Source organism: Labeo rohita, chromosome 12 (genome assembly GCF_022985175.1).
Source record: "Labeo rohita strain BAU-BD-2019 chromosome 12, IGBB_LRoh.1.0, whole genome shotgun sequence".
Lineage (NCBI taxonomy): Eukaryota > Metazoa > Chordata > Actinopteri > Cypriniformes > Cyprinidae > Labeo > Labeo rohita.
The window spans coordinates 9,619,478-9,646,867 of NC_066880.1; the positions used below are offsets into that span (position 1 = coordinate 9,619,478).

At 39.6% G+C, this 27,390-nt stretch overlaps 1 protein-coding gene across 8 annotated transcripts in view; it reads right to left on the bottom strand.

The window, feature by feature from the left end:
• Nucleotides 1-27,390, bottom strand: part of rbfox3a (RNA binding fox-1 homolog 3a) — a 498,709-nt gene that overhangs the window by 146,739 nt on the left and 324,580 nt on the right. For all 8 annotated transcript variants that reach the window (XM_051123725.1, XM_051123728.1, XM_051123727.1 and 5 more), the window contains one exon: nt 24,967-25,088. In XM_051123725.1, coding sequence (XP_050979682.1) covers nt 24,967-25,088 — 122 coding nt within the window. The remainder of the gene's footprint in view (nt 1-24,966; nt 25,089-27,390) is intronic.

The following is a 27,390-nucleotide window of genomic DNA, read 5'->3' on the forward strand; positions in this document are numbered from 1 at the left end:
AGAGTCACAGTAAACCCTCAGAAGCACCGGCGGAGGCATTTGAGCGCCGCTGCAGTGGAACAGGTGCGGAGGACAAGGCCTCTCTCACAGGAGTGCTAATACCCATTGGCACAGGCTGTGCAGAAGCGGGCCGCACAGCATGGCACTGCGCTCAGCCGCAGCGACGGGGAACAGCTGGTAATGTGGGGCGGGCACACAGGGGGTGGATGTGGGGGTGTTAGGGAGGTTGCAGAAGCCGCATTCTGGCCTCCTGCTACATCCGAGTGGGTTCTGAAGTCATCCGGACCAGTGCAGCTGTGTCACCAGCCAACGGCACATTCGGGCTGACAACAAACGGCCCTCCCTCACTTACTTTCTCTCACGCAATCCAAAACCCCCTCTGTTCATTCCACCACTTAGTCGCTACCCATACAATTATGTACCACGGTAAACATAGTTTTGGCACAATGCCGTACTACTACCAACTTGATTCGAGCCACTGCTGGAATTAAAAGAGAAATTAAAATCACAGACAAAAACTAAAACCTTCTGCTACTGAGGGTCCCATTTAACTTTTATATGGTCTTACAAAAGTAACAATAGCTAAAGTAGCTTTAGCTTTTTAATTTGTTTTTTTTTTTTTCAGGAGGGAAACAGTGGTTGTTCTGGCCCTAGACATGATCAAAGGAGGGAGAAGTTTTTACTACTTCCAAAAATTTTCCTTCCCTTTATCCTCCTTTTTCTTGCTGTCTTTTCTCTTCTCCATGATGCTTCCTTCTCCTTTGCCTTCTTTCCTATTCTTTTCATCCCTTTTTCTTTCTTTTCTTGCTGCATTCATAGCCTTTTCCCCATTTCCTTTCCCTTCCTGCCTTTCTTCCCCCCTTATCCTTCTTACTTTCCTTCCCTTTATCTATCTTTAATTCCTGTCTTTTTCTCTTTTTTCCTGTTTCCATCCTTTTTACTCATTTCCTTGTTGCATTTCTTGCCTTTTCCATCCTTCTTTCCATCCTGTCTTTTTTCCTTTTTCCTGAATGGTCCCTTCCTGACTTGATTCCCTTTTTTTTGTTATTTCCCCCCTGCCTTCCTTTCCTTTTTCCTTCTTTCCTTGCTGTCTTCTCTCTTCTCTGTGATGCTCCCTTCTCCTTTTCCTTCTTTCATTGCTCCTTCCCTTCTCTTTTCCTTTCTTAACTGTCTTCCTTTTTCCTTGCTGCCTTACTTTTTTTTAGTTTCATCCTTTTTTTCTTCTTTCCTTGCGGCATTCATTGGCTCATTCATTTCCCCCCTTCCTTCTCCCTTTACCTTTAATTCATATCCTTCCCTTTTTCCTGACATTTCCATCCCCTTTCCCTTCTTTCTAGCCTTCATTTTCTTTTTCCTTGTTGCATTTCTTTCCTTTCCATCCTAGTTTTTTTTTCCTTTTCCTGAATGGTTCTTGACTTTATTCCCTTTTTTTATTTCCTTCTTGCCTTTCTTTACTTTTTTCCTTGCTGTCTTCTCTCTTCTCCATGATGCTCCCTTCTCCTTTTCCTTGTTGCATTGCTCCTTTCCTTCTCGTTTTCTTTCTTGACTGTCTTCTTTTTTCCTTGCTGCCTTCCTTCTTTTTGGTTTCATCTCTTTTTCTTTCTTTCCTTGCTGTGTTCATTGCCTTTTCCCCCTTCTTTCATTCCTTCCTTCCCCTTTTCCTTACTTTCCTTCCCTTTACCTCTCTTTCATTCCCAGTCTGTTTCCTTTCTTCATCGTTCTTTTCCTTTCTGCATTTTCTGCCTTTTCTATTCTTTCTTTCCTACATTCCATCACTCTTTCCTTTCTTTCATTCCTGTCTTTTTTCCTTTTTTCTGAATGGTTCCTTCCTGTCTTCATTCCCTTTTTTTCCTTATTTTCTTCCTGCCTTACTTCCTTTCTTCATGGTGCATTCCTTGATGCTTTCTTCCCTTTTATATCCTTCCTTCCAGCCGTAATTCCCTTTTTACTTCCGGCCTTCCTTCCCCTTTTTTTTATAATTTACATTGTTCATGCTTTTCAACTTTTCCTTTTCTTTCTTCCTGTAGTGAACCTGACAGCCAGCGATCTCCATGCATCTTGCATGGAAAACAGCCAAAAAAAATAAAATAAAATAAAATAAAATAAAATAAAATAAAATAAAATGATAAATGTGTAAAGGTGTGCACATGATGTCATGACATTTTTTTTTGTACTGTAAAATTGACTCACAAATTTAGACACATATTTAAATAAATACAGAATAAAATAAAATAAATTGTGCAACGTCCCCTTAGCTGGAATTAAAAACAAGATAGAAAACTAATTAATCTGGGGCTGCACACATGTCTAGGTACAGATCGACAGTGTGTAGATCTATCGGAAGACTACCACAGGTAAAAAAAAAAAAAAAAGAAAAGTCATTAAAACGTGTTTTGTGGTAATTGGTTGAGTGGGCCAGGAGCTAGAAATACTCGACACGTGAGGAATGGAGCATGCTGGTCATGTCCTATAGTGCGACATTGGTTAATAAAAAGACTCGTGTCACTGCAGGCTACCGGCGATGTGTGTTTCACCCTCCAAAGGTTTAGTGCACCAGCAATTTATCGGCCGTAAGGCAAAAGCCACTCAGTATTACCAGCCTCCCGCACCACCTCCCCAGCCTCCCTCTATCTAAATGAATGGCATGCAATCCATCGCCTCGGATCCATTCAATTTCAGAGGGTTTTCAAGCGCAAGTCATTTTCTGCACTTAATATCACGAATGAATGTTCCAGAGAGAGGAAGGAAGAGAGGGACGGGGAGGGAAAAAAGGAGAAAATTTGGAATGTTATGTGAAGATTGACATGACAGATTAATCTTTGATGGTGACAGAACGTATCAAATTACCTCGAGCACACCTGGACACAAAAAAGGCAACGGTTATTGGTTTTGATCACGTCAGGGGCCCACCTCTAAAGACAGTTTTACCGGGTTCGTGCTAATTCTGCATGTTTAGACTGGCTGAGCCCATAATACAAAGATACAATCTCCACACAAGCATAAGGCTAAATTACTTCCAGCCAGATGATTATTAAAAACACACCGCCTCCCCTGGATCAGACTTTATCTCATCCGGCTAAAATAGACAGTTGTCATCTCGGGCAAATTATATGAAAATGAGGCGAGATAGCGACTGTTTGATCCGGCTTCCACAAGCTGTTAGAGCGGTAATTCCTGCCCCAAAAGAAGCCTTGTTTACCACACATTACAGGAATGAGAAATGAATGGCAAATTAGCTGTGTGAAAAATGAAAATAAGACATTAACAGTGTGAGGATTAGGCACGCCGTATACATATGTATGATTACAAATTAAAGGCTTTTCTGCTCTCCCAGAGTCCCAAATGTAGTTATTTCAATGAAATGCATTATGAAATTGAATATTAGTCAGGCACACACACAAACGAAAGTATCACTCCACGACCTCTCGGCGAAGTCCTCTCAGAGTCTTTGCGATGGCACGAGGGGGACAGAGGGAGGTCTTAAAGGGCGACTTTAAACAGGGTCTTGTAGCTGCATTAGAATTCTAAGTATTTAAGTAGTGAGTATAAAGGAGGGTCCCGCGAGCCTGATCTCTCTAATCTACAAATGGCTCCTTGCTATTAAACTGCTAATTCTGGGGATTAAGGGATCCCTGAGAACACAATCCCCTTTCCCACTTTTTTGTGAGTTTGCTGAAGGTGTGGGTTTAAATATTAATGAGCTGGGAAAGGAAAGGAGGGGGGAGCAGAAATTAGAGGTGTGGAATTTCACTGGGAAAAACGTGAACGCTGTTTTCCTCCCATAACGTGGATGCATGTGGATGAAGAGTCTGTTAATTAAAGTATCAAACAAAACCCGCACTCACATGTGCTCATGAGTGCAATTTAACAATCTAAACACAGAAAACCGAGAGCGTGCACGTGACGAGCAGAAACACGCCAACAAACGAACTGTGTTCACTGCACCGAGAGCGGTCCTGCCTCGTTGGCAGCTCAGAGAAGCAACAACATTAAAATTTAAATAGCTAGAATGATGATGGGCCGAATTCTAACAGTTGCAGAGCACAGCAAAATGATTGCTGCTTCTTTCTATTTGTTTCTGGTCAGCTGCTCTACCCCGGGTTGCTGCGGTGGGTCCCTGAACGTACGCTGAGGTCTGTCTGCCTCTCCCGCACACGCCGAAAAGGTCAGACGTGTTTCAGACTAGCGTCTTTAACTTGGGAACAAGCGCTCGCTGATTTCCTGTCCTCTCGCTGCCATTTCTAAACAATTGTACGATTTGAATTGGCGAAGAAAGAAAGAAAGGAAGTAAGAAAGACTGAGGGAAGGAAATGAAAATGAAAAATACACGTTGTGTCATTCTGTCAATGAACTATTGAACAGCACCTCACAACACTGACAACAGCAAATGAAATAATACTGTTCTTGATACGGACAGCAATAAAAAAAACTAGATTTGCATTTCCTGAAGGAAATACTGTACCAGTGCTTGCAAAGCAGGAAAAGAATTGCGTTAAAGTTTTAGGCTTTGCTTCGGCGTAAATGAAATGTTGCTTTGCTGTTATAACGACAGTCAGCATGTGTCTTGTTTTATGTCGGCAGTGTTAGAGCAACCGACACACAATACAACACCGTTTTGACAGTGTAAAGGCGGATAGAGTTGGTTAAAAAGAAAAACATTCACAATTAAGTATGCAAATATACAGAGTTTAGAATGCAATTAATATTATGAAGTTATGTTAATGTAAATACACTAAGATAGGACAACAACATTTGGAATTATTTACAAAAAGTTAGTCTAGGTTGAATCCACTGAGGAAAATTCACATGCATGGGTAGCTAATATGTTTAAGGAATATTAATGCAGTTCCTTGCAAGCACTGCTAACCGCATTCTCTATATATCTTTTTAAGCGTGTTGTGTGGAAAAAACAGGCAATAAAATACTTGTAAGACCGCATTATATATCAACCGTGTTTGGTTGTGTGCCCAATGAACAGTGGTAGTTTAAAATCACACAGACTCACACCTTTGCACAACTATAACAATTGCGTTTGCGAAGCAATTCTAATAAGGTAAAACAGCCGTTTCTCTGATTGTCTATCACACAATGTCACAAGCTGCGATTCATTTAGAGTTGGCGCTCTTTGAGGTCCCATGATCAAAGGATGACCCCATACAGAGCCTATTCATTAGGACGGCCTCTGCACCTTCAAATCCAGTGTGCCAACACCGCTTCATGTTCTAATACTGAATTTCTATGCTGCTGGTTTTTCCTCATTACAAGTGCTATTATGAGGTATCTTTGCTTTGGAATCCAATTACTACACATGACATTAATTCCGACATAATTACCTGTGAGGTGCAAGCAGGGCACATTGAGGTGAAGTCGAACGAACGGGTGGCGAATGAGGGTTCGTGTCTAATAGGACAATCATTTGGACTAAATCTCATTATTGAATTAATGGAAGATGCTTGTTTTCAATCAGGCAAGAACAACAGGGTACGTGCTTTAATTCAATTAGATGTGCTTATGGGTGAAAAGATCCTCCTCTCAGGAGAGGCTGCGGCAGTGTAGATTCGCTGAATCAAAGGACTTGTTTGAAGGAAGTTGCGCAATTTTAAAGGCGCTCAGAGAATCCTTAAATCAAACTGTGAAAAAGTGTTTTTCCATTCACTTTTCACAGTAGGGAAAGGTGATGTGCACGTAGCCGCATCATTCTGTCAGGGACGTGGGGAGGACGGGAACACGGCAGACCGTTTTCATAAAACCAGCTGAGCAATCAATAGATCTCCAGTGGTAAAAGTACGTTCTGCTTGAATCTTCTCGAAAGTTTTGGGGCATTTAAGAAAGTTCAAATTGATATGATGATGATGGATAGTGGAAGAGCAGGTTCTGACTGGGAAATGGGAATGTTTCTATTTCATGCAATGGTTAAAAAAGACATCTCTGACCCGCAGAGTATCAGCGTTAGATCAGAAATGCTGCCAATCAGTAGTGATGTACAATAAACGGTGACTAGGATGTGAGGAAAAACACCTGTCTGTCTGTTTAGCCTGTGTTATGACAGGCTGACATTTTCCTCATTTCAGAGATATGTGGGAAAAGAAGGGTTTTATTTATTTTTTAATCTTTTTTTTAAAACTGACTGCTCAAATTTCATTTCTTAATCATGTGTGATGTTCAAAACAAGATTTTGAAATGAAACAATGCTTTCCTTTGCACCGAATTTAAAATATCACACAGCCTAGGTCAGTGTTTTATTGTTTAGTCACTGTAAAAAATAAAAAATCACAATGTCATTTAGTCAAGCTGAATATGGTGTTGAATATATTTTGCCAAATGAATAAAAAGATGACCCCCAGTAGACTCACCGCAGCGACGGTGCAGCATGAGATGCTAGTAAGCACAATTTACAATCCTAATCAATCAACAAAAGTAAACAGCAGCTCCGCAAGCTTGTCATTGACCAGTTGCAAATTCTTAGACTTAAATTAAAAGAGAAATATAAGAGGAAGAATAGAAAGGCTGGAGCAAGACTGATAATGTACTAATGTACTCACCCCCTTGTCATCCAAGATGTTCATGTCTTTTTTTCTTCAGTCGTAAAGAAATTATGTTTTTTGAGGAAAACATTTCAGCATTTTTCTCCATATAGTGAACTTCTATGGTGCCCCAAGGCTGAACTTCCAAAATGCAGTTTAGGAAGAAGGGTCTTATGTAGTGAAACGATTGGTTATTTTCATAAAAATAATACAATTTATATACTTTCTAATGTTAAACGCTCATTTTGTCTTACTCTGTCTGAACTGTTTTTTTTGCGGTTCATGACAGTTAGGGTATGTCAAAAAACTCCCATCTCATGTTCTCCCTCAACTCCGAAATTGCCCTATATTGCTGTTTTACCTTTTTTGTTAAGGGTGTTTGATCTTCTTTGCATGTTCACTTTGCATAGACTGGGTTGGTACTTCTGCAGCGATGTAGGATGATTTTGAAATGATTTTTGAAGTTGAGGGAGAAAATACGATTGGAGTTTTCCACATACCCTAACTGTCTTGAGTCAGAATACACAGTTCAGGCAGAGCAAGACTAGATGAGCGTTTGAGATTAAAAAGTATTTAAATTGTATTTTTTAATGAAAATAACCAATCATTTTACTAGATAAGACCCTTCTTCCTCGACTGGGAACGTTAACAGCCGCATTTGGGATCGTTTGAAGCCGCATTTAAACTGCATTTTGGAAGTTCAAACTCTGGGCACCATATCAGTCCATTATACGGAGAAAAATCCTGAAATGTTTTCATCAAAAAACAAAATATCTTTACAACTGAACAAAGAAAGACATGAACATCTTGGATGACAAGAGGGTGAGACTTCTCCTTTAAGTAAAGATCATGTTCCATGAAGATATTTTGCAAATTTCCTACCATAAGTATATCAAAACTTATTTTTTGATTAGTAATATGCATCGCTAAGAACTTCATTTGGACAAATTTAAAGCCAATTTTCTCCATATTTTGATTTTTTTGCACCCTCAGATTCCGGATTTTCAAATAGTTTTTTCTCAGCCAAATATTGTCCTATCCTAACAAACCATACATCAATGCAGGGGTCACCAGATCCGGTCCTGGAGGGCTGGTGTCCCTGCAGAGTTTAGCTTCAACCCTAATCAAACACAGCTGAACCAACTAATCAAGGTCTTACTAGGTATACTTGAAACTTTTAGGCAGGTGTGTTGAGGAAAGTTGGAGGTAAACTCTGCAGGACACCGGCCCCCCAGGAACAAGTTTGGTGACCCCTGCATCAGTGGAAAGCTTATTTATTCAGATGATGTATTTATCTCAATTTTAAAAAACTGACCCTTATGACTGGTTTTGTGGTCCAGGGTCACATATAGAGTATTCAAAAACTTCTAGCCTACAACATATTTTAGAGCTAAGCATATCAAGATAAGCAATATTTTATTAACTTCTACGTGTTTTCAAATCCTGACAAAAACAATTTTAAAATTCCCTGTTACTGCCTTACAGCTCTCATCACTAATCTTGCTCTGTAAAATCCACAAAGCGCTCACAGAGCGAGAACAAGATGGCAAGAAACTGATATCAGTGAAAAATGTCCTCTACCAACTTGTAACAATTAGTCTGAGCTGAGAAAAACAAACTGAAAAGAGCTGGCATTGTGTTTTTCCTCTTTGACCAGGTTCCTCCAGCTCTCCTTAAAGCCTCTAGCATCAGCCCTGTTGGTTCCCGCCTGCTTCCTCTTTCCAAAACCAAACAGTAGGACATTAAAAAGGCTTTTAGACAAACATACCCAAACTGAAGGCCTGCAGATAGACCCCATTAGGCCAGTAGAGCAGCCAGCTGGAAAAAAGAAAACCTCAGTTGGCCTTGCGAGACCTTCTGAGTGTGGTGAACTAGTGAGCTCAGTGGCAAGCACTAAAAGTGACATATTGTGGCCTTTCTATTTGCACTTGGCTAAATGACAGCGGAGGGTATTTTACACTGCATTGCGTGTTTCTCCGAATGAATCCAGACATTTGTAACCATAATTTAAAGACTGACCATCTAAAAGGCATTTCAGATGGAGCCGTTTTCCAACAGCACATATATCTTACACTAAACAGACACTGTTATCAGTGGAAAAGTTCTACTATTTCCCTAGAATTTACAGCTACATTACCATTCAAAAGTCTGGGGACTGGAAGGTTTTTAAATGCTTTTAAAAGAAGTTTCTTAGGCTCTCTCTAATGATCACAAAGCTGAATCTGCAGTGTCACATGATTCTTCAGAACATGCTGAGCTAGTAATCAAGAAACATTTGGTTTGGCTGGTTTGAAAATGTTTTTTTTCCCTACAATTGATGCAATGTTGCAATTTCTCCATGGCTTGGTTGGCTTTATATTATATCATATTAAAATGGACCAAAATTTGTCACGGTAACTGGCATCACACTGACCCACGCATTGTGTCTCCAAAGATCCATTAAATATATCTATTGAGTTGAACTGCATCTCACCAAAAGCGTTCCAGCGTACACTTGATCGAGACCATGATTGTTTTGGTGTGAATCCAAGAGCGACTGCCGCTTAATGATCGTTGACAGAGCCTACACAAACTGGACAAAGGGAGAAAACACACCAGGTTCTGCGCAATCATCAACATCACTGGAAAATGTTTGGTATCATAAAAGATCCAAACGGAAAAAAGTAGACTGGGAATTGGTTTTATCCTGATTTGATAGAGATGTAAGCAATACACTTAAAAATTACATCTTGAACTACATCCTACATTCTAAATTATAGAAAAAAAAGTTAAGAAGCAGCCAGTCTGTCACTTCAGAAGATTAGATAATTGTTATATTCATAGCACTTTAATGTGTTATTCAGATTCGGGTGAAGTGCGCACATAACGCATAACTTAAGTCCACACACACTTGCACACAGGCTGTGAACTGAGACATGTCAAACTGTGGGAGTCCTGGGAACAAAGGGGCAGGGAATAAAAGAGCCAACACACTTCAAACAACACATCCCTTTCTGCATGACCTGTACACACCAGAGAGCAAAGACAGAGCGCGAACGTGAGCGAAAGATGGAAAGGGAGGGTGATAGAGAGAAAAGCGTGCGAGAACTGCCGGCGGGAGTTGAGGTTTTCTCTCGAGCGTCGTCTTGTAAAATTCACGGGGAATTGATTGTGAGTTTGGTGCTTGTGCTCTGAGTGGGCACAGGGTGTGAAAACGCTCTTATTTCTCCCATTCCCTTTGACACTGTCGCTTGATTTGCACCATAAATCCCCTCAGATGGGTCAATAACCTATAACGTTAATGTCAGTGTCCTGCCATTAGTTTTACAGTCTGTGTGTCCCCTCTGTATCTTAATGACCCATGGCTGGCAGAGCAACAGCTGTACCTGGCTCTGTACTAAACTCAACACCCCCCAAGAGCGCTTTCTGGATTCGTCCCTCACCCTGAGCTGTCCAGAAGTGTCATGCCACTCAGATTGAAGAGGAACGTATCCCTTTAGATGCTTTTTTAAAGTTAAAGGGATAATTCTATGGAAGCCCATTTTTGCCACTGAATAAAAAAGATAACTGGAAGTTTTTATCTCACAATTCTGGCTTTTTTTCTCCCAATTGTGAGTATGCATAACGCATTTCTGATTTTTTTCTCAGAATTGCTTAATGCAAACTCTCAATTCTGACTATTTTATCTCAGAATTGTGAGAAATAAACTCTCAGTTGAGAGTTATAAAGTCAGAATAGCGGGATATAAACTCGCAATTGTATCTCATTTTGTATCTCACAATTGTGACTTTTTTCCTCACAATTCTGACTTTTTTTTCAGAATTGTGAGATATAAACCCACAGTTGCAAGCTGTAAAATCCAGTTCAGAGGGGGAAAAAGGCCAGTATTTTCTCTGAATTGCTAGCTTTTGTATCTCACAATTCTGACTTAATTACTCACACTCGCATGTTATAACGTCAGAATTGTGAGATATACATTTGCACTTCTGAGAAAGAAAAGTCATAATTATTAGATTTATAAACTTGCAATTCTGAGAAAAAAGTCAGAATTGTGACTTTATATCTTTCTCAGAATTGCATTTGCAAGTTTTTATCACGCAATACTGACTTTATAACTTGAAACTGCAAGTTTATATCACAATTCTGAGAAAAAAGGTCAGAACCGCAAGCTTATATCTTTCAATCCTGACTTAATTTCTCAGAATTGTGAGTTTATATATTTTTTATATATATTTAATATTTTTTACATTTTTTTGTATTGCGAGTTTATCGCACTTTGGCTTATTCCATAAGTGTATAAGCGTATATCTCATAATTCTGAAACAAAAAAAGTCAGAATTGTGAGATAAAAAGTCGTAATTATCTTAAAAAAAAAAAAAAAAATATATATATATATATATATATATATATTCAGTGTGTGGAAACAGGCTTCCATATAATTCATCTAAAAAAAACAAGAAGACATAATTTACTCACCCTCATGTCATTCTAAACCTGTATTTTTTTTAAATATCAGTGAAAAGTTTAAAATAATAATAATAATAATAATAAAAAAGGAAACGGAAATGTTTGAAACCATTTTTGTGAAACTATGGTACACTTTTTCAGAATTATTTATTGGTTTCAAAAGAAGAGCATTTATTTGAAATGGAAATATTTAGCAACATTAAATGACATTACTGTCACTTTTGATCAATTTAATGTGTCCTTGAATAAAAGTACATTTCTTTATTTTTTGTTTCACTTATCTTATCTTCTTGCTACTAACTATATTGTAAAAACTTTAATTTTCTGCAAAGCTACTTTGCAACGATTTGTATCGTGAAAAGCGGTATACAATAAACTTGAATTAAATTGGAATTGAACTTAAAATATAAAGCATCAAATACTGTTTTCAACAGTGATAAGAAGAAATGGTTCTTGAGAATCATGTTAGAATGATTTTTTTAAGAATCATGTGACAGACAACTGGCATAATGGCTGCTGAAAATTAAATTTTTAAACAGTAATAAATATTTCACATTAGGATATCTTAATTATTCAGAACTTTTGATCGGTAGTGTACTTTTCTTCTGAACACACACACACAAAATGAAGAATGTTTCAGCTGTTTTTTCCATACAGTGAAAGTCAATGGGGTCCAACAACTGAAAACTGGATGCCACTGAATAAAATATACAATTTTTTCAAAAGAAAATATGACATTTTCCAAATCTTCTTTTGTGTTGCACAGAAGAAAGAACACTATATATTGTAGGCTAGAAATAACAGTGTGTGAGTAAAAGATGACAGAAATTTCCTTTTTAGGTGAACTATTCCTTTTAGTTTCATTATTATTGTAGATAAAAAAGAGATCAGATTCTCTTAATAACCAAAATACACCATTATTAAACTTCTTCCGCTCACATTTGCTACAGGATGTCCCCTCGGAAGATGCAATGACCAACATCCCCCCTAATAAGTCAACTGTCCGCGCGTGCTGATTCGGGAACTCTTTGAGTAATTATGCTCATTGTTTTATGTTCATTTCACGGTCAGCCTCTCTCTCTGCGCGCCGCTTGGCTCAGTGGCCGGAGGATGCAGAAGCCCTCTGCGTGACCTGGCTCCTCCATTCTTGGGCCTGACCACAGCGCTATCGATCCCTAGATCCGAAGCTCTGCGTGCTGCGTCTGAAGCTGGCGGGATCTGCAGGGGGCAACTGATCTCCTGCACTTCACCCCTCATTCCCACAGACCATTAGAAAGGTGTCAGGCATTAAACTGTGAAGGGGGATAATGCCTTAAACTCACACCTTCAGAAAGAAACGAAGGAAGTCGAAAGAAAGAGGAAGATAATGGAGCGTCCCCGTAATGACCTTTTTCTCGGGAAACCCTGTGTAAACACAGCTAATGTAATAGCAAAGGATGATAAGCTTGAGCCACCATGTCCTCTCTCTGTTTCTCCTTCTCTTTCGCTCGACTATCTGCAGAACAGCATGATTCTCTTTGGCGCGCGGATCCCTTTTGTAGTCAGGGGAGAAATCCCTCTCCTGCTCTGCTGTTTAATGGTCTTATCTGCAGCGAGGAGAAGATTAGGCCGTGACGGGCGTGTAAGAGCCAGCGTGAGGCGATGGGATTACACATGACGGAGGGAGGAGCTGGGAGGAGCCGCAGGGACCCCTGTGCCGGTAGTGAGGCCCCCTGGGGCTTGTTGAGGTGGATAGGAGGTTCTAGCTGATCTCAATCACCTGACCATAGCAATGCGCAGCGTACCATGATGATACTGCTTCACATATTCAATGACAGATGAAAGAGTAGCTAGTAGCTGTCTCACTCTGACACCCATTTATTGTATGAGTGTGGTAAAAACAGGCAACATAATTTAAAGGAGACATCAGATGCAAAATTCACTTTTATATTTTATATATTATATATTGTATTTGCGCATTTGCAACTGAAAACTACTGTGTGCGACAGACCCGATCAGCATATTTGTGTTTGCGCTGAGGGGAGCTTTAAAGGTTTCTACTTGTTTTTGTAACATTGAGTAATGTATCACAGATGTATCTCACAAATACATTCATAAACAAAGTGTAGAGAGAGTGTAAATAAGAGATTCACTGTGCAGTTTAGAAAGCTTTGTTGATTATAATGGAACTTTGTAAGATCGTGATGAACTAAGATGAGTGACAGTTTTTAAGGAAGTTTGTAAATGAGATATTGATTTCATACAACAGTTAAATAAACAAGAAGTTAATATTAAGTGACTTACATGTCTGACTATAACACTGTTGCCTGATTTTGCTCTATTGACTATCATTAAAAAATAGTCTGAAACAAGTCAAAACTGAGCAGCTGCGCATCTCCATTTAAACACAGCGGTGTTTCGTTTATAAATGAACGTGCGTTTTTAAATGAATCTAGTGACTTAGTGATTCAATTTCCCATTCATAAAGACAGTCACTTGCTATATTCCTGAATGAATCAGCCGTTCGAACGAATCAAATGAATGAATGACTCAGTAATTAAATCAGTGACTTGCCGCCACCTAATCTCTAATGAATTTATGAATTTGATTGTACTCGTGGCACCTCTGAGCCTTATTAAACATGGGAATACACCTACAAGCCACTTCTATGCTGTGTTCTTCTATGCTGCCTCTGTAGTACAAATTCATTTTGTTAATACTGATTTCATTTGATTGGTAACTTATTCTACTTGTTATTCTGATGTTTTAATTAGAAATTTTAAAAAGCTTAAAAAATATAATTTTTAAAAAATTTAACATAGAAGATGACATACTTTTAATAAAGTTAGAAAAATTCCATTACAAAGGTAATAACAAAATTCCCCTGTAAATTACTTTAAGAAGTCAAATATTACCTTGTAATGGGAAGGCTAATTTTTGATCACATTTTTGTGATTATTGATTAGAAGGCGTCATTAACATTAGAAGGCCTCATTAACATTTAAAGAGACATGCACCAAAACAGCTCACTGTGAACAGCAGTGTTTTTGACCAGGGTAAAAAAAAGTGTTTTACACCACCAGTGATTGCAGACAATTCACAAAAACACTAAAGAATCACACAAACTTCAAAAATGGGCATCCGATGTCCCCTTTAACCAAAGTTTTCCTATTTGAGTTTTTCAAACTATATACAATGCTTATTTGTGTGTGACTTTCTTTTAAATTTTCTAACTATATATCAGTAGGTTATATTGCAGCAGCTTTGATTGGGAGGACCAGTGTCACCCTGGCCCTTATATGTTCTCGCCCCTGGGTGAAAGAAAGAAAGAGAAAGAAAGAAAGTGATGGAGTGTGGGAAGGATGTGGCGGAAGCGGATCGCATTGGATACTGAGTTGTTGGCAATCGAGGTGACAATATTGCACTCGACTTAAAAACACAAACAGCCAAAGGGTCAACAATAATGACTTCACAGAAACCAAGACTTGCTCGGCATGCATTTGTAAATGTCACGGCTGAAAATAGCTGCTCTACAGAAAAAAAGGAAAAGAAAAGAACAAAGGATTAACAAAAAATAAATAAATAAATAAAAATCGCGCTACTGCAGGTCACTCCGTTAGAGCTACTGTCCTGGCTCCCTACACTAGACTGAAAAAGACTTTTTCTGGCTGTCAGACAGCAGCTGGATGAAATGAACACACGATAAATGTTACAGGACCCACAGTATGCAACTAGAGAACACAGATCAATTAAAGTGGTGACAAATTAGCGCAAGCATTTCATTTAGCAACATGACACCGACGGCAGCCGCTCTCCACTCCGAATTACATGGCTGATTGACGCTGCTTCCGAAAGCCACCGCTTGAAAACGCAACGCTCTGAAGGCAAGCATGGCTTTTGCATGGTTAAAACTTTTGGCATCTATGAAAACAAGTATAAACTGGCTTTTTTGTTGAACTAATGCAAATTTAAATCTAGGTTTAGAACTTGAAAACAAGGAATCAGAGGAGAAAATATTGGTGGTTTACGTGATGAGTTAAAATCACAGCATGCATGTCCACTTCGGTTTCTAATAAAATAAAATAAAATAACAAAATAATATAAAATAAAATAAAATAAAATAAAATAAAATGTTTTGAAATATTGATATATGGAAATGTTTTTTTTTATTATTATTAACAAGTTTTTAAATATATACCATTAATATTACTTTTATTACATTTATGTGATGGGCTAAAATCACAAAATAAAATAAAATAAAATAAAATAAAATGTTTACAAACAGTAAAATCAAGTTGTTAAATATACACTATTAATATTATTATATTAATATTTAAATAAAGGTTAAAATAGCATAACACAAGCTAGTATCGAGAAATATTTCACAAATAAGATACAGTGGTATCATGACCACCCAACAGAAAACAAACAATTTGGCGATGTGAAACAAACAATCCTATAGCAATAGCACAGATCATTAAAAGTAAATGGCAAAGGTTGTTTTGGGCTAGGCCTGGCTTGGGGGGCATAAAAACAGGCCAATGTGCCGTTTCAAACCAGGCATAAGCTCTATGCTCTTCCATCTCTACACATGCTCGGTGAAAAACAAGTCCCTCGCTCTGAGCTCTCAATTATTTATTATTGAACAGACAGAGCAGCACTTCTCCCCCGTCTTCCTCTGCTTTTTTCATTTCCATGCCAGTGTAATATTATCATTAATTCCGTAATTGTTCAGTAAATTCACAGTCATGTCCTTACTGAAGGTGTGAAAAAAACTTGACAACACACATTCACACTCTCTCATCGAGTCTGAGCTCAGATTTTGGAAAAATACTTCCGAAAGCACACACACAAAGCAGCAAACACACACGAAGAGCTATCTGTCATCAGAAATAAGCGTCAGTCTGCCTGTGTGAGCTAATCAGTTACAGGATGTCTGACAGGGGTAAATTTTATCTCTCTTCTCACCCGGGCCATCATAAAGTGAGCTCAGATTAGATTAAGCACATCTGCGAGTTTGATTCTGAGAGAACGGGCCCCTGTGGCCCCCGTGACACAGCCTGTACCGTCTGCGTGAGGGCGCGTGGCAGCCGCGGAGGCCCTTCTGCCCCGCGCTGGGCCGGATGAGACTGGAGTGATGAAGGGGAATGATTAATGGGCAGTCGGCGCTATCAAAGAGCACAGCCAGCTCAAAAGATGAGAGATTGCTTTCTGACGATCATTAAATCCTGGTTGCCACATCTACGAGCGCGCACTTTTCATCTGGCCCCTGACGGGGAGAGAGGGAGCGCCGTGCGGCCGAGAGAACGGGATGCTGGACAGGAAGCGGGTTTATGGTGGAGGAGGGTTTCCATAAGCTAAAAGCCCATTTTCAACACAGTTTGATATTGCCAGTGTCGTCGTACTGTTCTTTCATCCCCTCACCTCCTCATTGTTTTTTAGAGGTGCAAGTAAGAGGCCGCTCACAATGAGGGTGTCGTGTTTTTAAAACGCTAAAGTTGTTTTACTGGACGCAAGATGTTAAAAAAAATAATGAGACGCTGAAACGATCAATGACATGTCTAGCATGCTTAAATAGAAAAAACTCCTAAAAACAACTGCAAAAGACTCAAAATGAGCCCAGGGTGTTGACTTTTTAAAAAATTTAAGTTATTTTTATTGGACATAGCACCTCATGGTACAAAATGCTAAAAAACAAGTAGACACATCAAAATAATCAATGATGTCAGTCTAGCTATAACCATTACAAACAACTGCGATAAAAACTCAAAATGACAAAATTGACTTAAAATGTGACATTTACAATGAGGGTATCATGTTTACAAAAAATGTGCAATTTTTACTGTTTAATGCAGCATCTCATGGTGCAAGATGCTAACAAACAAACAAAATAAAATAAAATAAATTAAAATAAAATAACATAAGACACCCTGAAATAATCAATGATTTTGGACTAGCACACTTATATAGAAAAGCTATTAAAAAAAAAAAAAAAAAAAAAGGTCCCCAAGATACAAAATGACAAAAAAGACTCAAAAAAGGAACAGTCCACCCAATATTAAAATTCTGTTATCATTTATGATTGTCTTATGTAGCATGGGTATATTTGTAGCAAAAATACATTGTACGGGTCAAAATGACCAATTTTTCTTTTATGCCAAAAGTCATCAGGATATTAAGATCACGTTCCATGAAGATTTTGTAAATTTCCTAACGTAAATATATCAAAACGTAATTTTTGATTAGTAATAAGCATTGCTAAGGATTTCATTTGGATACATTTAAAGGCCGATTTTCTCAGTATTTTGATTTTTTTGCACCCTCAGATTCCAGATTCTCAGCCAAATATTGTCCTATCCCAACAAACAATACATCAGTGGAAACCGCGTTTATTCAGCTTTTTAGATGGTATAAATCTCATACTCAAAAAATGGACCCTTATGACTGGTTTTGTGGTCCAGGGTCACATTTACTCGCACTTATGTCATTTCAAACCTGTATGACTTTCATTTATCTGTCAAACACAAAAGAACACATTTAAAAAAATGTCTTTGTGTGTACTTACAATTAAAGTCAGTGTGTGTCCAGTGTTGTTTTGGACCCCATTGACTCATTACATTGACAAAACCAGTTTTTCCAAATGTCTTTTTTTGTGTTCTTCATAATAATGAAAGTCAAACAGGTTTGGATCAACATGAGAGTGAGTAAATGATTACATTTGGGTGAACTTTTAACATGGAACAAAATACTAAAAACAACAAAACCTATAAGACCGGTCAAAGTTGTCTGTCCAGTGTACGTTTACATCGAAAATCCAGTAGATTGTGACAAAAAAAAGGCCCCTGCAGCTATTTCCTCACTGAAAATGCGGCAAAAACGTACCCAAGTTAAGTTCGAGTGACGTACGCAACACAGAAGTGCGGTGAAGGTCTATCAAACTACTTCAAAACATATAAACAGGGAAAAACACCTAAATACCAAAGCATTTACACTCCTCTATATGCACTTAATAACGCAGCGGTGAACGTACATCCACTTTTCGCTGTGTGAGTTTGAACACTCCCCATCAGTGAGCTGAGAAATTGCCAGAGCTATGCAGAATCAGGTCATATGATCCTCTGTCCTCAAAAAGAGCATCAATACTATCCATTCTGAACAGCCACGGCTGAATACTCATCTCCTCCAGGACCAGCACTGCGGAACAAGGCCCTTCGGAGTGGAGGAAAATTAAACACTGCTCCGACTGAAAGCAAATAATGCAAAGCAGTAACTGAGTGAGAGAAAATCTGTGTATGTATTTAGGTGGGAGAGATAAACTTAGAGGAAGTGTAGGAGAAAAAAAAACGAGATAAAGGCTTATCGCGTGCTACACGCACACCGTCTTAGCCCAGCAGGTCCAGGGTTGAGAAACAATGGCATAAAGGCCAACCTGATAGACGGCAGAGGCGTTACTCACCCAAAAGTACATCATCATTTCGGCCAGGGGCAGGTGGGCACTCACAGATGGAAAACGGGCGAGGGGTGGGCGCAGAGCTGGCCGTGTGGGCTGGTTTCTTGGTGTTTTGAAAGTCCTCTTCCCAGATCAGAAAATAAAACAAGTTGAAGCAGCAACTGTTGACTCTCTATCCATTAAAAACAAAAGAAAAATCCGAAAACGATCTAGTTGATGAGAAAAAGAAGAACAGGCAAAGGCGCCGCTGTCTCACTGTCCACTTCCTTTCTTCTTCCTATAACCACATAAGTGGCTTTCTTCACGTCACTCACTCTGCACGTCTTCTGCCCCGTGTCGTTCTGTTCAGGGTCTTATTGGCGAGTGGGAGAGTTTTAGAGCGGGCACTCCAGGAGGTGTTTGGCAGCTGTTCCCAGCATTCCTTCAGTGAGGCTGTGTTCCTCCGCAGGGAAAGGAGTCCATTGACACTTCAGGCACTGATACAGCCACGGAGCAGCTCAGCATCCGAGCGCAGAGGGGAGGGGAGGAAAAGAGAGGAGCGTCTGCTCTCCTGGCTGCTGCTGCTGATGCTGCGGCGGCTGCCGAGGGAAGCCGGCTAGTGATGGGGATTGAGAAGACCGGAGCGGTTCTTCCCCGACGCTCAGCTGATGTACATGAAAAGTCGTGCAACGAGACGATGAGGCAACAAAGACCCGCCGGAGGGGGGCAAACGGGGGGTAAAGGCGTAAGTAAACTAGGTAGGGCGAGTCGGCGTGCAATGTAATGCCTTTTGCTCTTACTTGTGTCCGTCTTTCCTTTCTTTCTTTTTCTCACCAATCTTTTTCTCAGTGAGAGTGAGGGAGCAGAGGCTGGGGTTTCGGTGGGAGAGGGGCTTGCAGGATTCCGGCTGTGCTTTCAGCCAATCAGGAGTCGGAGTGTGGCGGTGGAGAGCAGGGGGAATCGCTTGACAGGTTGCGTGCCATGAGAACGGGGCTGCTCTTTTTGGTTGCTTTTTTGGTGCCTGTGAGAGCGCAAGACTTGTTTGTGTGTGTATGTGTGTGTGGTTTGAGCGACTAAGTGCATGCGTATACAGCCATGCGCCTTTCGTGAGGGTTGATGGTTGGGGGGGAGGGGGGTTACGCTGCCGTTTAACATCTCAGCTGTCTCAGCAATTTCAAACCTACACTGCCAACAGGCAGCTATAGTGTTCTTAAATATTAACTTTGTGCTGTTGCATGCTCATATTTGAATTTGAAAGAATGCTAATTTGGCTCTTGGTTTATTTTGATTAGAACAAAGCATGTCAGGAGTGACACCATCTGAGACAGTTCCGATTTTCATAGCGCTTTGGAATATTTTATCTGTGCTGTATCAAGGTATTAGATCATTATGACTAGGTTTTAGATTTTATTATATAAAGCTGTGCCTCCCTCTGTATAATGCGTATGACCCTTGCAGAATCTGTAGCTTTAAAAAATAGCCAAATTCTTACATATAAAATCATTAGATGCCTTTTTAGTACTGCCCTAAAGAAGCTGCATTAATGATAATGAAGTATATTCCACAAGACAAAATATTAATCCAATATACGCACACAAAAAAAACTGCATACCCTTGGTATGCAATATTAAGAACGAAAGTATGGAAACTTTTTAAACAGAATATTTCATGTCATTTCAGTTATTATTTCAGTCTTGCTGAATATATGTAAATATCTTATGTTAAATAGTTTAATAAGGACAGATTTAATAAAAGAGAATTGCAATTTTTATGATCCCTTTTAATTTTTCTGCAAGGACTATGTAAACTAATGAGTACTACTGTAATTTAAAAACATGTGAAGCTCAATCCATTTCTTTTTCTTAGTTTTCGCAGTGAAGCAATAAAAGAATCTCAAGTTGCATTAAAGAAACTGTCTTATCAAATCCTGAAGTCTATTTCAAGTCAGTATCATAAATAAGCCAAAAAAAGAGGGACCCGTGAGATGACTGATCTTTACTGTTCACTGTTTTTTAACAATATGAAGAGGGTTGAAGAAAAATGGCTGAAAGAGAAAAATTATTTAGGAGCCTGAGCAGATTTGAGCATCACACAATTCTTTAAAAACAGTTAATATCACTAGTAAATGCAAGTGATTTGTGGCGTGGAACTAAAACTAAACATTAAACTTTCTTTACTTTGATTTCCACCATATTAGATGATACTGGCGCTAGCTGTTATACTTTTTACACAGGCAATAACTATCAATGTAGGTTTTGATTTCTGTAAAGACACATACCTTAAAGTCTTGACTATAAAAAACAAGTGTGTATTTTCAGCATGGAAACAAAATGAGTTTGTCACATAAGCTTATACGACAGAATTCACCTTTAAACAGCCTGTTATTATGTAAACAAATTCAATTATATTAAAAAAATCAGACAGCTTTTCTTAAAAAAACACATCTGCTAAACTAAATGTTTGAAACGCACATAAACATGCAAAATTGTGTAACTGGACTATGTCTCAAAACCTTATAGTTACTGAAAGTAAACTGTGTGCCAACTAGCCCCGATATCCCCTACTGTTGTTGTTTTTTGTAATATTCCTGTCCACTCGCTATTCTGTTGTTTCGCTCTGCTTCTCTTTCTCTCTCAAACCCCAACTGCTCTTTCTCTGTCTCTCCATTCCTTCTCTGGAACTATCTGTACTGTTTTTCCCCAGCATGCCGAGGGTGCTGCTTGTTCGGGTTAAGCACTCGGAGGACGACTGGCCCTGGGGACGTCATTTTCCATTACAGAGACAAGAAACCTTTTCTCTCAGATGAAGAAGGGGGGAAAAAGTCAGAGCCCTGAATTGGTTATGCTCCTTGTCGTGTTCTCTTACTCCCCCGACTCGCGATTCGTTTAGTCAATATTTAATGCCGGTGTTGTGCAGTACAGTTGTCTGTTGGCCCGATCCATGGGTTTGATCTCCATGTCTCGCCTGATCTTTCTCCAGGCTTATGGGCTTGCGCCGAGATGTGACGCAGAGTCTAAAAATGTGGCACAAGCTTGTTAACGGTTACACACTTTGCTCTGATGCAGTGCAAAGAAAGAGAAGAACAGATAGACGGAGGAATAAAGGAAAAGCTAGATGCATTACACGCATTTATCCGCGCACGGTCACGTGCATCTCACCCTGCCTGCAGCAACTAACGCCCTCTACGCCCCACCTGAGTATAGATGTCAAGCGGCGTGAAGAGTAAAGGTGGTATTTTTCTTCTTTAAGCAGGGCAGATGGGCAAGGTTTGGTCTGAGCAGGCCCAGGCAGAGCCGGTGGCCAAGCCAGACTGTCTTAATTAGGAGCTGGCCGCTGCCAACGGCAGGTGAACACATCTGGGACGCCATATTGGCCGCAAGCGCAGCAGGTCTTGGAAATAGTGCAAGCCTTGGAATATTCGACGAGAGCAGAAACAAGCGATTCCCTCCCTTTTTTTATTTAACCCCCATACTACAACCCAAAAGTGAGCAGCAATATATCTACCCGCCACATAGAGTCAAGCTTCCACACTGCGCGAGCCTGCCAGATATTAAAAGTCTCTGTCTTTGGAGGTTTGCGTTCGTTTTGCGTGCTGCCAAGGCCCGAGCAGCCCCAGAGTGCTATCAATTACACACATTCTGCTGAAAAGCTGAAATTCAGCTCTGAGCGCAGTCTGACAGGATTCAGCAGTATGTGCACGTCCGTGCGACGGCTATTGGACGTTTGCGTATCCTTTGTCCCCTGTACCTGCCCTCCACTGCCTTTGTTTGGAAAGAAGACGACACAATCACAGCGTGTCGCACTTAAAGCACCTTATAATGAAGTCGAGTCCTCCCTTCTGTGCAGATCCACTCACACACACACACTCTATCAGGCATGTTCGCCCCACTGAGCTATACCTTCCTCATCAGTGCTTTACCGAACGTCATCATTTCTGCCTCCATAAACTCAATGGAGCTGCATGCTCCTCTCCTTCTCTCTCAACGCACTCCCTTCCAATTACCGCGCCAGTTCATTTATTCATTAACCCGGCAAGGAAAATCGAGGGAGACCTAATTCAAAAACAACCGCCCTCCATTTCTCTCCATCTGGTGGGGAGGCTCGATTCTCCAAACACGTTCAGGCATCTTAATCTGGTTAAGGTGCAGTTTAGCGTCTGCAGCGGAGTTTGGTGGGGGGATTGAGGAACGGATCGCCGTGCCAGTCCATTTTCATTAAAAGCACATTCCAGTGACCAAACCGGTACAGGAAGTGACATGCATGGAAGTATGGACTAATCAAAAAACAAGCGGATAAAAGGCAAGGCGCCGTTGCGCTTGATTACAGAGGCATTGACTAATTTACTTAATTTGTCAAAAAGGAATGCGGTTTGGAACGAAGGTAGAACTCATTTATAGTGATTTGAGTGGTAGCATGCTAGTGCACTTAAAGATGCTTTGGCTATTTGAAGAGTTGTATTTCCAAATGCCATTAGTAGAATTTCCTATCTCCAAGAAGCGGAGAGTAAAATTAAAGTTTGGGAAAAGTAAAAGTTGGGAAACGTAATTGCTTTGCGCCTTCTGGCTACGGCAACCGACATTCAATCTAAATTAAGTAAATATTGTAAAGCCAAATTAGGCATTGGACTATAAATGATTTACTACTTAAATACATTCAACAAGAAAGGAATCTTTTCTACTTGTGCTGCGAAAACCAGTGGACTTTAGAATGTTTTTCTGTCAGGAATGTCACTAACATAGTCTTATTCACAAGCAGTATCTCTAATGCTTGGAGAAAGCAGTCCACTTCCTGCTTAAAAACATCTTAGAACAGTCTAAGCTTATTTAGTGGTCTAGCAGGATGGATTTAGCACTTTCCAGCTATGTTGGAAGATAAAATGTGACCGTGAACCACAAAACCAGTCATAAGGGTAAATTTTTCAAAATTGAGATTTATACATCAATTGAAAGCTGAATCAATAATCAATTTGTTAGAACAGGGCAATATTTGGCTGAGATACAACTACTGAAAATCTGAAATCTGAGGGTGCAAAAAAATCAAAATAATGAGAAAGTTGTCCAAATGAAGTTTTTAGCACTGCATATTACTAATCAAAAATTAAATTGTAACATATTTACATTAGGAAATTTACAAAATATCTTCATTGAACATGATCTTTACTTAATATCCTAATGATTTTGGCATAAAAGAAAAATCGCTCATTTTGACCCATACAATGTATTGTTGGCTATTGCTACAAATATACCCATGCTACGTATGACTGGTTTTGTGGTCCAGGGCCACAAATGGCTTTCCAGATAAACACCAGCTTGGTCAGGCTGGAAGGTTAGACCAGCTAGATGGAACTAGACCAGCTTGGAAAACCAGCAAACCAGCCAAGGCTGGTCCCAAGCTCTTTACTAACTATCTTGAGCTGTGAAATGAAAAGAAGGTGGGAAAGTACAAATATCCCATTTTACACTTTTAAGAGCCATCTGAAAAACCTACTACTGGAAAAAGTCTGATTAAATATAAAGAAATGCTCAGGATTTATAGCTTGCTGGGAAAATAGTACATTTAGTAATTTTACATGGCTACTTATAAATGTCTCTAAAGGTTTTTGCCCATGGAATAGTAAGAGCTAGAAGGGCCGTGATAACTAGAAAAACTCCTGACCCCTTAGTAAGGACAAACTGAAGTTTTCACTCAATAGCAGATTTAAAAATCTCACATTGTGAATGGATATTTTAGGTCAAGAATAGCATTCCTATTCATGTGTGGGAAATAATTGTGTGAGTTTGTTTTGCTGTAAATTTAAGACAACCATAAAAAATAATGATCATATTGATACATGGACAAATCTCAACATTCCGACCAGAATCAAATGATGCTACATTCTCTTTGAAGACAGCAGTTGAACTACATCCCAATTCTGCTGCTAAAGTTTTCGCCTGAAACACGTCTACACGCTCAATTGGGAAAGCAGTGAAAAACAAGTTACCCTCAGAGATTTATACTTCTGATCCTCCAAATCCTTTTTTATCTTAATCGAGTATAAGACAGTAAATTGCTCCAGCTCTGCCTCCTCCCTGTCCTTCCCTGCCTGTATGCTAATACTGTTTGACATATTTCAGAGAAAGACGGAGCATCAATATTTATCAATTCATAATAAGACAGAGGCAGTGACATGCGCTAAGATTACAGTTTAATTAAAACTTGAGTAGCCAACTAATATTCACTTCTTAAACAGACACATCATATGCCAATGCATTATCTACTCAGTTAGATCTTGCATCATTGAGAACGAAGGCAGACAGGGAAATCAGGAAGGAGAACATGACATGTGGCTGTGAGATCACCCCCATTCCCTTTCTACTGCTGCTCTCTGCGTTTGGGCGTAGCTGTCAGAGCAGAGCAAAGGCTAAAATAAACCTAGCCACACTGGTCTGTATAAAAAATGGATACCTCTGGTTCAAGTCCTGCCCAGCCAAAACAAAACTGATGCCAAATTCCACCTGCAGGCAAGAGATCCTGAGGTGGCAAAGGGAGCAGAGAGGCAGTGCCAACCATGCCACCAATTTGGAAAACACAAAGAAGGCATCCACTTACCAGTCTTGTGACAAGGGGCACCCCAAAATGCCAGAAGTGATCGTTCAGCAGTCCGCTGTACACTACGTTTCCAAAGAGAGCAATGCTTCCTGTTTTACACAGCCCGTTTCCTGGTTTAGTTTCTGCAGAAGGAGAAAAAAATATTTGGAATAGGTTAAATAGCAACATACAATGACAAGACAAGAAAGAAAGAAAGGAATGAATGAATTTATACAGGAAGGGAAAATTAAACAATATAAGACGGAAGGAAGAAAAACAAACAATGGAAAGAAAAAATAAAAGACTGTAGGAAAGGAAGAAACACGATAAAGGAAGGAAGGAAGAAAGGAAAAAACAAACAGAAAAGACAAAAATTTAAATAAAATAAAACAAAATACTGTAGGAAAAGAAGAAACGAACATAATAAGGAAGGAAGGAAGAAGAAAGGAAGGAAGAAAGAGAAAGAAGGAAGGAAGGACAGCAAAAAAATTAAAGGAGGGAAGGAAGCAGGAAAGAAGGAAGGAAAAAAGAAAGGAAGGAAGGACGGAAAGGAGGAAGAAAAAACAGGAATTAGTAAAGGAAGGAAAAACAATGAAAGGAAGGAAGGAAGGAATGAAGAAAGAAGGAAAGAAACAAAAAAATAAAGGAAGGAAGTAGGGAGGAAGGAAGGAAAAAATAAGACTAGAAACGGAAGAAACAAATATGATAAAGGAAGGAAAAAACAATTGAAGGAAGAAGGAAGAAAGAAAGAAAGAAAAAGAAAAGACTAGAAAAGGAAGGAAAAACAATGGAAGCAAGGAAGGAAGGAAGAAGGAAAGAAAGGAAAAAATTAAAGGAAGGAAGGAAGGAAGGAAGGAAGAAGGAAAGAAGAAAAAAATTAAAGGAAGGTAGGAAGGAAGGAAAAAATAAGACTAGAAACGAAAGAAACAAACATCATAAAGGAAGGAAAAATAATGGAAGGAAGGAAAGAAGGAAGAAAGGAAGGAAAGAAAGAAAAAAATTAAAGAAAGAAAGAAAGAAAAGACTAGAAAAGAAAGAAACAAAGTTTATAAAGGAAGGAAAAACAATGGAAGGAAGAAAGAAAGAAAGAAGAAGAAGAAGAAGAAGAAGAAAGGAAGAAGAAACAAAGGAAGGAAGAAAGAAAAGAAGGAAGCATGGAAAGGAGAGAAAAAATAAGGCAAGTAAGAAATGGAGGAATGAAAGAAATGAAAAAATATATGAAGGAAGGAATGAAGAAAAAAATGAAAGGAAGAATGAAAAGAAAATATAAGGATAGAAAGAGGGAAAAAAGAAGGAAGTAAAGAATGAGGGGAAAAAAAATTCTTCTTTGATATCACAGTGTTCCAAATGTAAGAGACAAACACGAATATCTTTGACAATCTGAATGCGTCGCATCCATAAACACACGTTCTCTCTGCTGTCTGGTGCTGATCAGCCTGTGTGTGAGTGGCATAGTGTGAGTAGAAGAGCTTGGCATGTGATCAACAGTGGGGTCAGCCCTGCTTACACAGCAAAGCAAACTAACAGCTGCATTCAACCTCCTTTGGGTAACACACACACAATGATCAGTACTCAGAAAGACAAAAAGAAAACACGACTCCGACATCACACACCACATCCCACCAGTTCAGCTTAAAAAAAAAATCCCCCATTCCCCCAGTCTGAAAGCGGACTCAGAGAAGCGCGTGCGAAGATTGCGATGTGTATTAAATTATTCCCTATAAATGCCAAGTACAGCAAAAATCTGCATTATGCCTCAAAACAATAGTGAAGCGCATATTGTGGAGCGCACCACAGCAAGCCATGCATTCATTATTGAAAAACAAAAAGTAAAAAGGCCCATTAAAATGTCACTTGTGCTCTTTGTGGCTGCGGCGACACATGAGTTTTAGTGTTATAAATGGGCCTTGCGTTATTGTTTATGGTGGCTGCTAGCCGCAGGCTACCCGGCGGTGACTGTAAAGTCCACGGATCACACACCACGAGCCTCCGAAGCCGCTCCCTCCCTCTCTATACAGCACCCCATGAATATTCATGCCACAGGGCCGCGCTCCAGCCAATCGATCACAACTATAACGCATTTATATCCATGATACATGTGGCTGATTTTTTTGGTGTCTAGGAATAAAAAGATATGGCCTAATTAGCAATAAAACAGCCGCTTCGTCGTAGATTTGGAGGCCGAACGCCGCTCCTGCTCTTTTCGCAGGTGATGTAATTCAGACCGCGCCGCGTTGCATCACAGGAACATGTCGTAAGGTGAGACTCGAGGCGGGGAGGGATGGCTGTCATCGCGTTTGAGGCTTCCCTGCTGTCTGCTGGCACCGGTTGAAGCTCCTTTGGCATCCGTGGGCATGTTTCTCACCACGCCTCACCTGTGATTAATTATTGACGGCGAGATGAGGATGCGGTAAAGTAAAGCTGCACTGACATGCTACACTGCAG